The 14,813-nt window shown below is 37.0% G+C and overlaps 1 protein-coding gene across 2 annotated transcripts in view; it reads left to right on the top strand.

Moving 5' to 3' along the window:
• Positions 1-14,813, top strand: part of PCSK5 (proprotein convertase subtilisin/kexin type 5) — a 229,289-nt gene that overhangs the window by 89,317 nt on the left and 125,159 nt on the right. For both annotated transcript variants that reach the window (XM_058864245.1, XM_058864244.1), the window contains exons 6-7: positions 35-123; positions 5,613-5,785. In XM_058864245.1, the coding sequence (XP_058720228.1) occupies positions 35-123; positions 5,613-5,785 (262 nt within the window). The remainder of the gene's footprint in view (positions 1-34; positions 124-5,612; positions 5,786-14,813) is intronic.

Below are 14,813 nucleotides of genomic sequence, written 5' to 3'. Positions count from 1 at the left end.
GTGCTTACCTGGAAAAATGTTTGTCTGACTGCAGGCATGGAACCCGTTGTGCTGGAGAAGTGGCAGCCACAGCAAACAACTCACACTGCACAGTAGGAATCGCCTTTAATGCCAAGATTGGAGGTATGTGAAGCAATCCCCCACAGAAAAAAAAATTTAACCAAAGAGCCATTTGTGATAGACGGTGCATTCAGACCTTTCTCAACAAGAGAAGGAGATTTGTATGAATGAGCCTCACTGTGTTAGGTAGTAAAGCTCAGCTGTAGAGTGGTTGTTCAATATCAATACTGAAGGAGTTTGTCTGTGGTGGCCCTTCTGCAGTGCTCTCTGGAGCACTGCCTTCCAGTACACATCAAAAAAATAGAATGTCATACTTTTGATGAAAACATGACTCTGAAATTAGGACATTGGGGTTTTCTCATAGATTCAGAGCTCTTAAGTGATGAACTTCAACAAATTGTAAGTAGAAGTACCCATCAGTAATATTGCCTTGCATATTGATCCCAAATGAAATACTCTCAAAACATAACACATTTTTTTGTTTGTCTGTGGTTGGTGAGAATCTTCTTTTGATCCCTATGTATGTCCCTATAAGTTTATTGCCTGAATATCAATGTTTGATCACATATTTTTGTTCATTCAGCCAAGAGGTTTCAAGTGTTTTCTGTGAATTCTTAGTCATTGTCTGTTTAATTAATATCTTTAGCTTAGTCTGTGGCAATGATTATCAAGATGTCATCTGCATGTCTCCTGGGATGTAGCGTGCCTGTGACAGATTGTAATATTTCTAGTGAAGTTTATTCAGAACTTTCAACAAAGTCATGGTATTGGTATATTGGCTTTCAGCTGAAAGACTGAGTTTGTAGCTCAAGCCCATTAATTGTTGCCATTTGAAATAGAGCCTAAAATAGAGCCCATCTGTGAAAACAGAAACATGCTTTGCTATTTGTACACCAGAGGACAGTTCAAAAATATGAACAGGCGGAATTGAGACCATGTTTCCATTATTAAAAATACTGCATCTATTCTCTGCTGGATCAGTACAAGTTTGATACAAATCAAATGTGAGCACAGATGCATTTCAAATTACCCAAAGCACACAACATCATCCTCACATTAGCTTTCTGTTTTCCTGCTGGGTAAACAAAATTAGGGTAGGTAATACCAGATCCAGGATAAGGTTACAGTGATGCTGAAAAAAAATTTCCCCTCAGGTGAAGAGCCTTCCTGCACAAAGCTACCCTGTCAGAGTAGTTTAGAAAATCAGAACTGGTCAAGTGAGGGAGGGAGTTTGTGACAGAAGAACAGGTTGTCTCATGTGAACATGGCATTTAACTGTGTTCCAGCAGTTATGCTGTGAGGTATGTTGAGTTGTCAAACCATAGTCAGAAGAGAGTTAATGCACTGATGGAAATAAGAGATGCCTTCTGGCAAAGCTTCATTTTTGAGTGGAACAGTCACACAACCTGTGACAGCTTTGATATGGCTTTGAAAAGTTCTCCAAAAGTAACAGTGGCTTCTTAATAGTTTATTAGTTATTAAGCATGGGAGTATGCAATAGTAATAAACTAATATGCAGGCATATTAGCTGACTCACAGTCTTTTCTAAATATAGTGTAAAAACTGATTCTGATGGACACAATATGCAGATAATAGAAACAGTAAAGGCTAGATACCTGTGCCTTTTTATTATTTATTCTTAAAAGAAAGCTGGAAATTAGTAACAGTGTATAAACCTCACTTGAGGTGCCACCTTTTAAAAGGAGCAGCATTTGGAAATAAGACTTCAGGAAGCTCAACAGATGATCTGCAGAAAATCAAGAGTTAAGAGGAAGGCAGGTTAAACTTCCTCTTACACTAGTTGAACATGTTTAAGAGCCTTGCTGCTGCTGACCTCTACTTGGCATGCCTCATTCCTTTCCCTCAGAGCAGCCATCAGCTACACATGTGAATATACAGTGGTTGTGTTCCCTCTCTACAGGCCAGATAAAATATAAACTTTTTGAATCATGTAATGCTGAAGTAGTATTCAGCTCACTTGTTTCCCAGGGATTTAAAGGCCCTCCTGGGGTATTCTTGGAGAATAAACTAGAGTTGAGGTAAAGCAATTACATTTTCCTTATATAGAGGAGCACCTGCCGACAATGATGTTGGATTTGCTCCACCAAGATAAGTATCTTTTACTTCAAACCAGAAAGCATTTCTGGACACATAAGGGATAGTAAGGATATCAAGCAAAAGGGAAGAAGAAAAAACTGCCCCATCAATATGCCATAAAACACTGGCAGTTTAATAAATCCAGTTAATGATCTTTCTGATGGGAATTTGTTAACAATATATCCAATAATAATGCTAATTTCCTTCTAAATGTGTACATACTCCTTGTCTCTTTTCCAAACACTTTAGAACCTCTGATGTCCAAGTTTGTTAGAAAGTCTGAGCCTTCTTTCAGAATGGTGCAAGTGGGGATGTAACCTGTAGAAAAGAAAATTTTAGTAAAATAGCAATCTAGGTCTTCAGGTTTTTTTACAGGCTATGACAAGTCTCTTATAAAAAAATCTTGCCAGTTTCTGTGTAGCTAAGCTACAGGTCCCTCTCAGTAAAAGACAAACCAGTCCAACGAAGGGATGGATTTTTATTTTTAGCTTTAAGCTCTGCAGTAATTACACAAAACAAATTACCACATACAGAGCTTGTGAGACTTTTTATAGGAAGGGTTAGTTAGCTTGCTGTTATTATTGCAAACTGATTGTGAAGTTGTAAAACATCTGTGGGGATTTGGGTGCTTAGATACTTGGCTGAGCTCAAGTCCTGAAAACAGTTACACTGAATTATGGCACAACAGATGTATATTGTCTTCAGTTGACGAGGATTAGTTCAGCTATTTCTTTAAGTTTAAATCAGATGATGAATAAAAACAAGCATTTTAAAAGAAATCTTCCTTTCAGCTTAGTTTTGCAAGTTTCCTGTGATTCATTGAAAATTTGTTCCGAGTAAAAAGCCACTTACATTTTGCAATTACTGTAAATGTTAGAAAAAGTTTATAGGGCTCTGAAGTCTTGAAACAGTCTGGAAACACAGTCTGCTAATTGCATTTTGGATAGCTTTTGTTGTTCTCTCACCACATGCCAAATGCAGTTTGGAGGATGTGTAGACTTAACCACTGCAGACATTGGGGGTGGGATGGGAAGACAGGAAGGAACACTATTTTCATAGGAAATATCCAATGACATGTCTCTTGTTCAATGTCATCTTGCACAGAATTACAGAGTCATTTAGATTGGATAAGACCAAGGTCACCAAGTCCAACCTTCAACTGATCACCACTACCTTGTAAACTGGACCACAACACTAAGTGCCATGTCCTGTTTCTTGAATGCCTCCAGGGACAGTGATTTCACCACCACCCTGAGCAATCCGCTCCACTGTTTAAACAACACTTTAAGTGAAGAAATTCTTTCTGATGTCCATCCTGAACCTCCCCTGGTGCAATTTGAGACTATGTCCTCTCATCCTGTCACTGGTTGCCTTGGAGAAGAAGCCAACCCCCGCCTCACTGTGACCTCCTCTCAGACAATAGTAGAGAGCAATAAGGTCTCCCCTGAGCCTCCAGCACCCCAATGTCTTTCTTGAAGTGAAGGGCCCAGACTGGTGATAGAACTCCAGATGCAGCCTCACCAGGGCCAAGTTCAGGGGGACAATGACTTCCCTGGTCCTGCCAGCCACTATTCTTGACACAGGCGAGGATGCCATTGGCCTTCTTGGCCACCTGGCCAAAGTGATGGCTCGTGTTTAGCTGGCTGTCAACCAGCACTCCCAGGTCCTTTTCTCTGGGACGCTTTGCAGCCACTCTGCCTGTTATGGTGCATGGACTTGTTTTTACTGAAGTGCAGGACTTGGCACTTGGCCTGGTTGAACTTCACAGTTGGCCTTGGCCAACAGCTTTGAAGCATGTCTGTCTGTTGGCTACAGAGAACAACGCCTAAGTCACAGCCTTGCCTGTGTTGCTTTAAAAGTAGACCACTTCACCATTACCAAAAAAAATAGTGTGAATTACTTTAGGTGCCAGTGGCAGCATTTGGAGTTATTGTTCATTGGTTGAATATAATATTTAGACTTTCTAACAAAGTCATAAAGGAAAGCTTTGTTTTCCTTCTTTAAAAACCAGTGTACATTTTTTTCAGAACTAGAGAGATACGTTAATATGCTTTAAAGGAACTGAGCACACAACTTTCACCCATCATTAATTTTCTGTGATTATGCAGAAGAAAATTAAGTCCTAGAATCCCAGAGTTGTTTTAATTAGTCTTTTTTATAACGTAAAGTTCATAGTGAGATCACAGTTTGTTGAAGTTTATTATCTCCTAAAATACAGGCAACTTCTATGTGAACTGAGAAATACAATCACTTTTCATTTTTTAGTCAAATAGAGTACGGAGGAAAAAAATCTTTCAACAAAGCACTCCTACGCCTCTTGTTATTTGGAAGTTAAAGTCTTGATAAACACACAAGTTTCTTTAATCTGAGCTCATAAGCAAAATGCAAAGTGTCTGTAATTAAAAATATGCAAATTTAGCTTATAAATAGGACTGGCCTTTTAAACAGGAAAGAGCATCTAGCTTGTAAATTGTGGAAGTGATCATCCCTCTATCATACAAGTTTATTACATTTTTATATAGTGTTTAGCCTCCCTTTGATCACATGTCACACTAGCTGTGTGTAGATCTTTTTTCTTGTTTATGTTAAAACTGGCATTGGTGGTTTTCTCAGATTTAACCACAAAGTTTTACAGTTAGGAAATAAAACCAACTTCCATATTTTCTCAGTTTCCAGATTTCAGCATACTATATTCAATCTAGTAATCTTAAAACATCCTGGAGTGCTGTCACATTGACTCATCCAAACCCATATGAATGGATTATTTTAACATAAGAATTTCAGATTATACCTCACAAAATCTTCTGCAAGAGAGGGATGTTCACCATATTGTAATTTCAGGTTGAACAATGCTACGTATTTGTTCATAACCTCTTGTAATTGCTGTGCTACAGTGTGTGGTAATTGTTCTGTACACAAGAGACTTCTCACCAATTTCTTCTTTGTGGCCTCATACAATGAAGGAATGATGCCAAGGTTACTTGTCTGTAGGGATCCTTTTATTACATCTGCTAACATGATTAAAACTGTGAATGACTCAAGGAAGGTGCTGCAGTTTCACTGCAGTATGAAAGGAGAAAGAAAATAAATTGTTATCTTTAAGTGACATTAAAAAATTTCAAAGTTCAAGTATTTTTTTAAATTTTATTTAGCCTAAACTTTGTTGTTCTAGTTTGAAAGGTGTATAGTGGATAAATTACTTTATATAATTTTTAATACTTGAAGAAGGATGAAAATATTAATACCTTTTTATATTTTTTTCTAATTAGAGGCATTGGGAAAACCCCCCAACAAACTAGATTTTGTTCTTTTATTTTTTTTTTCCTTTAATAACAGTAGGAATTATAATTATTCAGTTCAGTGTCACAGACAACAATTTCCTCTGGGTGGGAGGGCAGTGAGAAAGAAACATTTTAAGTTTGTCTGTACAGTTCATTGTATTTTTCATTCTGAAGGTGTACGGATGCTGGATGGAGATGTGACAGATATGGTAGAAGCAAAGTCTCTAAGCCTTAATCCCCAGCATATCCACATCTACAGCGCCAGCTGGGGGCCTGATGACGATGGCAAGACTGTGGATGGACCTGCTTCTCTGGCTCGTCAGGCCTTTGAGAATGGCATCAGAATGGTAGGTTGGCATCAAAGTGCATTGCCTGGACCTGCTTTCACATGCACCTGTTAGGGTACCTGTGCCCAGTACATGCATGTGCTCAGCATGGGGAAAGGCAAAGGACTTGGAAGGAAAGAAGAAAAATTCTTTCACATAAAATGGAAATCTTATTTTTCTTTTGTAGTGGCCTGATTCTCAGTCTTACCTGAAGTGTCAGCTGTGTTTATTTTCAACTGGAATACATCATCCTCAGTGTCTTTTAAAACTGCTCTGAGGTAGTGATGTAATTAGAAATAAATTGACCGAGAAATGCTACTTTGCACATCAGTGGCAACTCATCAAATCTAAGTTGCAAAGAAATTTTAAAGCAAAACCTTTGACTGTGTTTCCTTCTTTCTTCATTTCTGTTTTGCTTTGTTTTGCATGATTTCTTAATGTAAGTTTGATGATTTTAATAGGGAGTTGGGGGCAAGGGAAGGTGTATACCCATGGTTCTTTTACCATTTATGTCTGATCTCAGAGAACTTAAAATACTGTGATGAAGGGGACACTAATGGAACCGCAAGGATGCAGGGGATCTTGCTCAATATTTATATTTAAACACATGTATGTGTTTGTTTAAATGACATATTTCATGTAGGGAAAACAACTGTGAGACGTTCAGCTGGAATTTCTGTACCAAAAGGACTCAGCCATTTCCTCATTGAAATCTCAAGTTCTCAAACTGGGGATAAATATGTGGAACAACTTGCCAAGAGCATAGATCTTGCCTACAAACATTATTGTTCCACTGTTATTATTATTATAGCAGTAATATGAGAAGATACTCTACAGAACCCAGATGAATTTTGTTTTACCAGCACATTGTTCTGTATGTGAAATAAGCACCAGTCTCTAGTGAAAACATAGCATTTAATTTTCTGAGGTAGGCTTTTTCTGATAACAATACAGAAAAAGTTTGGTATATTATTTTGGGAAATAATAGAAGTCATATTTGATACTAGTCAAACTATTATTTTTACAGTTTAACTCTTATGTCATTTTATCAAACTTTGTTCTGCCTGAAGTTGCCCATGAAGAATTGTGTAGATCTAAATAATTCCATATATTTGGATATTTTATCTGTCTCTGACTATGAATACTAGTCTGAATGACTTCTTCATTTCTACTTATGAAATAGAAGTCTTCTTTAAAACTTACATTAAAATATACTTGTAAGAAATACAAAACATTTAAGGTTAACGTCTAATTTTCATTCTTTAAAATATAGCATAGACTGAAAGATTGTAAATGCATGTTGGAATGAACACCTTCCCTGTTAGGCTGTTTCCAGACCAAGAATTACTTCAAAATGAACCTGTTCTCTCTCATTTTAATAAACCATGTCTTTCTGTATTCAGATAAAGATATTTTTTTCTATATTTTCTTACACTGTTATAAGCTGTGTAAAAGGTGAGCCAGACAGAAGAAGAAAAGATGAATTTTCTTCGACAAAGTATCCCAGAAATGGGCTTATTGTTCAGGGTTGTGATTACATTCTCAGCCAAACATAGATTTCCCTAAGGAGTCACAATAAATGTGCAATAATAATAGGCAAACAAAAATGCTTATTATGTTGTGTACACATACTTCCTTTCCTTTTTCAGAAATATTGAACCAAACAACAGCAGTATAACATCTAGGATTGCATCTGAAGAGTAAATTAAAGTAACACTTTATCTTGGTTTAAGACAATTAAAGGCAGCAGACACTACAAAATTAGTTACCTCCCTTTTTAGTTTTAACCACTCCCCATTCCCCAAATGAGAGATGAATGCAAGAAGATGTAAGTGAAAAAATAACAGTTTAAAACAGTCACTGAAAAGTGAAAGAGGAACAGGCAAAAAATTATGGTGATAATCAGTAGTTATAATGTTGCTGAATTTCCTGGATTCCTCATGGACTCCCCAGAAAGAAAGAAAAGCAAAAACAACAGAGAAACTCTTCCCCAAGGTGCACTCTCCATGGATGACTGTGTGGAAAGATAAAGGGAATATGGCAGACAGTTTTTACCCCCGGGATGGCTCCCTCCACAGAAGACCTGGAGTGGAGAGAGAGAACAAAGAGAAAAAAACAGCACAGCAACCAAACTTCTGGAATTAAAAATCTCCTTTTTCTCCCCCAAACATCAGCCAACAGGGAACAAGAGCAAAACAGAAAGAAGACCTAAGTCCCTGGAGGCTGGAACTGTGTCAACAGCTGGAACTCATGGAGGGACTTTGCCTTCTCTTTGGCAAAAACAGTGGGCAGCAGGCTTGGACAATTTGGATTCCATGCCCTTCTGCTCTGACCAGGCACTGCTGGCAGACTGGGGCAACCATATGGAGTGGGGGCTGTTATATTTTTCTTGGCTTGGTGGTGCAGCTGCTGTCTGCCTTGTGCTACCTCAGCTTGCCCAGCAAGAATAAAAGAGAAAGAGCGCTTTTTCCTGAATGCCTCCAACCTTAAAAAAGGACCAGCACAGACCTTGACCTTGCTGTTCCTTTTCTGGCCACAGAGTTTCAAAGAAACACTAACAAGTTTGGGCACAGATAGATATGGAATATAATAACGTTTTGGGTTACCTGGGACACACCGGAACAGGAAAAGTTGGCAAAACCTTCTTGCAGACCTACACAAAGTTTGAAGACTGATATTCTTAATTTATTTTGCATGTACCCACACAATTGTATATTAGAATTTTCAAATGGAAAAGCAGAGGGAAATGCCAAAAAACATCTGAAGAAGAGATTATATCCAGCTGGTTTTATTAGGAAAATCAAAAGTAGTGCTGAATAACAACTTCAATTAGAGCATAATCACAATCAATTATTACTTTAAATTTATTCTAGTCATTGTGTAAATATGAAATGGATGCAACAGTCATCCATTGTTGAGTTCCCTGAGAGACTGAGTTCCATGGAAAAAGTACCTGATTTATCTTAAGCACATATTATTCCAGTTAACACAGCTTATGCTGTGTGTTTCACAACTGTTACTAATTTTAAATCTGCTGGGCTAATTTGAATACACCTTTCAAATCCTCCAGAAAATAATAAAGATGATTGCATAGTTTTTCTGTAGAATTTCACAGAGACAACACATGCCTTGAATTGAAACAGACAAATCTATTTAAAGAAAGGCTACTGAGGAGCAAATGAATTCATGAGCCATTAACTTAATTCATTAAGTTAAATACACTTAAAAATTCTGCCCAAGACCAAGGTAATGGAAGAGGAAACAAATTTTTAAATCTGTCACAAGTACAACGATTTTATGTCCTCTTCAAGGGTATTTAGTTTAATTTTACTAAATTTGCATAATTGAGTTCAAAGAGAAGCCTTGGATATTTTGCTATCAAACAATTTCTGTGCAAATATAAAACTCCCTTTATATCATGCTTTCAGTTGAGAAGGTTCTTTTCTTGAAAATAGTGTAGCTGTAAGTGTGGAAAATTCTAGACAATTATGTTTCAACTCCTAATACATTAGAACTTGTAAACCTAATAATATTTAAAAAAAAAAAACATTGTAATCATGCAGAATTTGCCTGACAAAAAAATCAAACAAATTGTGGTGTATCTGAAAGTAACATATTCAAGGAAAGATTTGGTATGTAATCTCATATTTCACCTGGTGCTCAAGAACAAACAGGCTTAGCATTGCATAACATGATTGTGGCCAAATCATGTAATAAGTCTGTGCTGGGTCTGGGACAAAATGGAGAGCACAAAAGCCTTCCTTGATTCCTTGATAAATATAAAATCTAAGTATGTTTTTAAGATGCCCATTGGTGTCTCACAGTCAATAAGCACAATGCTATAAGCACTTGATGGAGCTGAGCTTGCTGATTCATGGCTCTGCCATGCAGCATTCAGGCTAGTTCATTTGTATTCATGCAAATAAGCCTGGTATTCTGCAATAGTGTCAACATCATTTGGAGAGGAAAGAATTTCAGATATTCAGACTTGTTATCTCACTGCTGTTTGGCAAAGACCTAATAGTCAAGTTCCTGGCTATGTGACCACCCACTGTGGATGTTTTGCATTGAAGGGTTTCAAAGAGCTGGTTATCTCACTCTCCAATGTCTCATCAGTCACATGCTTTATGTTGTTTCTGTAGTACACATCAGGAAATATGTATAAATCAGCAACTGGTCAGGTCATCCTTAATATAACCTAGAGAAGGTAGAGAGGAATAGAAATCCTGATGGAAACTTCTGGCACAGGGGCCTTTATCTTATTGCCGTGACACCACACTGTTTAGCGAGCTGGACTCAAGCCAAAATATTTGATGGACATAATGACCAGATATGCTGTGTGGCTGAACCTCTTGTGCAAACTCAGCTTCATGCCTTCCCTCCCATCATCACTGCCCCTTCTCATCTCTCTTGCTTCGACAACTGTGGCTGCAAAGTGTGTGTTCAAAGTGCTTGCTGGGAGCAGAAGGGCTCTCTTAAAATCACTATAAGCATCCTACCCATGTGCAAGAGTGAGGGAGAAAAGGGAAGAAAAGGAGAAATCAAGAAGGATTTCACATTTACTAGTATCATCATCATCATTACTATATGTTTCTGCTGCAAAAATGGAAGGAATTGCTCATCACTTGCAAGTGTCTAGGCAAAGGTTTGCTCCCAGTGTTCTACTACAGATGTTTCTATTAAATTTATTTATCCTGTTATCATGTGTCTGCATCATTCTGAGTAGGATGTGTTGCCTACACCAAGAGGAATTATTCTTTTTTACTTTTCCAGAGAATTGCATTTCAGAAAACAAAGGCAGAAGTTACATCAGGAAGACTTCTAGTCAAAACGGCTGTTTTTTAGTGCATTTCAAGTGATACACAGCAGATTTTTAAAATTCTTCTTTAAACTGCTTGTTGTGGTTTTTCACCTTGTTGACAGCTGTTGTTTGAGCCTAAATAACATGTATCTATGTTTATGCATGTCTGTGATCATGTATAGATATGTTTTGCATGAGTGTGACCTCCTGCACATTTCCAATTGGCAAAAAATACTTGTTGAAAATCAAAGGAATTAGTGCTATGCAGAAGACATGACTTGCAGTATGCTGAAGTAATCTAGTGTTAGTTCCTGGCAATTACTTATTATATAATTTGCATATATACTATGTATCCTATGTATCTATGATATAAAGTCTGAATATGTGATGAGATATAGATATAGATATAGCTATAGCTATATACATATAATTCAACATACTGAGTTAAACTTTGGATCTGTACTAGAGGTGAATGCTGATTACATAATAGAACTTGAAAAAGTCCTTCAGTACTTTATCATTGTATTTCTTCCTGCTGATGTCACAAGACATAGTACCATTGGCTTGATATTCATAGTTCTAACATCTATCATCTGCACCTGTCTTTCGTCATAAGCCAAATCAGAAAAATTTCATCCAGTTGTTGCTTCATCATCATCCATGTTTTCCTGTTCCATCTATTATTTTCTGGTTTCTCTAAATCTTTTAGGAAGAGCCAGTCTTAACTGAAATCTCATGTCTGTATCTTTGCAAGGCAGTAGTGACCTTCACTATTGAAAATGATATAGCAATATATTATTACTATATTATTAGTATTATATAATATAATGATTATTGTTCATCTGAATATCTTAGTTTGATTTCCACTGTAAAATGCCTCTTTTGCTGCATTTATGGTGCATCTTATGGTGTTAAAAAATTCCACATGTAAGTCATTACAGATTTAGACTAAGTGATTACTTAGATAAATTGAATTGAAATGAAGGACATAAGACAGGAAATGGCAACGTAGGTCATCCAGTACAGCTTTGTACCACCACAGACATTGTGCCCTATAAATACATTGAGCGTTTTATGTTCTAGAACAAAATCAGAATTCTTTTTCCTCTGATTCTGTTGGAAAAACATTTCATGACTAACATTAATCTATTGGTTAGAGATTTTCTTCTAAGTTAAAACTGGGTTTCCTCATGTGCAGTTTTCTGCCGGTTTGTTCCTGGGTATAAATTGTGCTTCTTAAATACCTTCCCTCACTCCATTTTTGTTTCTGATATATTTTTAGAACAGTCTCCTTTCAAACTTCATTTAGATGTGGCAGACGTGCCACACTCACTTAAAAACTCCATCCACCCATCTCTTTACTCATTAGAGTAGTATTTCTCCACATCTTGCAGTCTGAATTCTTTTCTTGTATGCAGGTGATGGTGATTACTAGACTCTCTAAGATGATCTTTCTCTTTTAGGTCAAAATACCTAATAAATTTGTTTTCTGAGCTCATCCTTTATACACTCTACTCGTAACTGCCTTGACCTCTATGTTTGTCCTGCAGAGCCTGTATTATTTCCCGTACAATCATTTCCATTCCATATTGTAACATCTCTTGATGTTACAATAATGTTGATTTTCTTTTGTTTCAGTATTGATTTCTTGCAGAGCTCATCACATCTTGGCAGAAGCCAGACAGTCTGGTTCTAATACATTTCTCTGCATAAAATAAGTTACCAGATGGAAACTTAACAGGTTTATCTGAAATTCTGAAGTGTATGTTGCATTTTAAGCTCTTGTCCAGTAATGCAGGTGCCACTTACTGTCCTTTAAAATCTGTTCTGCAATCTTAATCTAATGTTTTGTGTTTTGAGTTTCTTTCTGCTAGTCACAATTTCGAAATAAAGACTTCATTCTTCTGGTCCTTTCTGAAATACTTTCTGTTTTCTGGCGTTATTATTTCCAGTGTGGATACCAGAATGGGGCATGCAAGTTTTAGCATTCTCTATGTGTACATGCTTTCTTATTCCCTGGACAAGTTCATATAGACCTTACTTACCAGTCCTGTAATGGACAGGCTATTTTAGGGAAGCTCATTCCCAACTGATTGTCTTCCTAAGCTTTGCAAAGTTTGTTCACCTTCCTTTATTTCTTACGAATAAGCCTAATTTCTAGGTCTGACTACCTTGCATTTGGCTGATGTATCTCAGATGCCTTATTGACTTTGCAGATGTGGTTTAAACTTGATACATAGTCTTCTACAAATGGGGGTTGCCCAGCAAAAATGAGGTTAGGTGATTACCTTAGCACATCCTTAAGCTAATAATAGTAATCCTTTGTTCTGCTGTTTATACACAGTTAGTAACTTCTTATATTCAAAGTAAAATTCAGAATATTGCCTTCCAGTAAATGAAATTGTATTTAGGCTCAGTGATACCTGGATGAACTTTGATATGGTACATTTTATTTTATTGGGGAAATATGTGAACAAAGTGTGTATGTGAATGAAATATATGCAGCTAACACCAAGACAACCACAACCCACATCTGAAGTGAAAAGAATAGATTTATTCCATCACCTCACTGGCTGGAGGATTACAAAGAAACAAAGGGGTATACATACCTTGCTAAGCTTATTTTAGCAGGGCCAGAGCCCTGCATTACATATCAAAGAGCCTGGAGCATGCATAAGTCTTCACCAGGCTGTTTTACAATCTCAAAACTTCTTATCTCCCTTCCCCCCTTACAAAGAGGCCCCCAGCCTACAGGAAGAATGCTTTTAGGTCTTTAACAACATCCTGTTATCCACTCTGAGAAAATTTAATTTCTTTAGCAGACAGAAAACAACCCAAAGCAAACATAAATACATGAATTCTCTCACACTATCTTCTGACATCTCCCAGGTGCCAGGTTGGTCTCTGAGCAAAAACAATTCTAAAACAATTTACTTTTCAACCCTTTCCTCCTCACACAAAGCTAACCTTAAAATTGGTCTCCTTTGCTTTCTGTGAAAAATGAGCTTTTTCACAGATAGGCAGCATGTAGTAAAAAAAAAAAAAAAAATGCAGAAAAAGAATTAATATTTCAGAAATATTCTTACATTGCATTCATTGAAATATAAAAACCCTGAAAGATGGGAAAATTTGTAATGAGTTACAGGAAAATATATCAATATACCCAAAATGTCTATATTCCTTACAGTGTCACAAAGGGGAAACCAAAACTGTTTGGTTACCTCATCCCATCTCACACATGCATGGAAACTGTTGAAACAAGCCAGAATAGCATTGCTGTTTTTGGACTTGCCAAAATGCCTCTGGTTTTGGATGCCCACCCTGAAACAGGTGATATATTGAACATAAAAAAAAACCAAACCAAAACCACACCATTCCTTCTGTGGAGTAAATCTTAATTGAAAAAGCAATACTGAAAAGCAGCTTTGGCAAATGAATTTCTTTCCGTACACCGAAATGTAGGGATTTCAGAGCATACCTTTTCGAAACATGAATCTGGTTTCTTTGTGTGAACAAATCACATACACACTTCACTCGTATATTTGAACAACAGCAGTATCTATGTATTTCTATGTATCACATAGGAAAAAAGATTACTGGAGTGGAAATCACTGGAATGTTGGTGTCAAAAGTCTTCTGTGCAGAGAATTTAACTGTTTAAGACACAAAACTGTGAGGGCAATGGCTTTCCACACAGCCTGTACATTGTTTCTTAAATGAATGCTATGGGATACAAACTGTACAAAGTTGTTGCTTAAGTCCTCAGTCTGCAAAAGTAGAAGTGAAGCAGCCATATTTTCATGCTTATCTATTGAAAAGAGCTAAATTTGCATAAAACAGGAGGTTCTTTTTGTTAACCCCCAGAGTTCAACAGATATTTATCTCTAAACCTGAATTTTTTCACAAGGAAGATGTAAGTAGTGAAACAACAGCTGCATGGATCTAGTGGCCCTGGGCTCCTTTCTAGAATGATTAATCTGATAGTAGTATAAAGGCGATGAGAACTGCCTGAACCCATCCCATATATTGGGTGTTTGTGTATAACATCGATCTCATATCCACTTCTCACACTGATAGGTTTCCTGTGCATTGCTTGTTTATTTTGGCTTGACAGTTTCATCTCTGATTAACTGGAGACTCTTTGTACAACAAAAATTTTGGCAAAGCAAGCTCATGTGTTACCACATTGTGTTTGCAGTATACAACTTGTTTTATCCTGGTAACAATAGTAATGATACTGTAGAGAGG

This window comes from Poecile atricapillus, chromosome Z (genome assembly GCF_030490865.1).
Source record: "Poecile atricapillus isolate bPoeAtr1 chromosome Z, bPoeAtr1.hap1, whole genome shotgun sequence".
Lineage (NCBI taxonomy): Eukaryota > Metazoa > Chordata > Aves > Passeriformes > Paridae > Poecile > Poecile atricapillus.
Note: the sequence above shows the minus strand (reverse complement) of the source record. Positions and strands in the feature narration are given on the sequence as shown.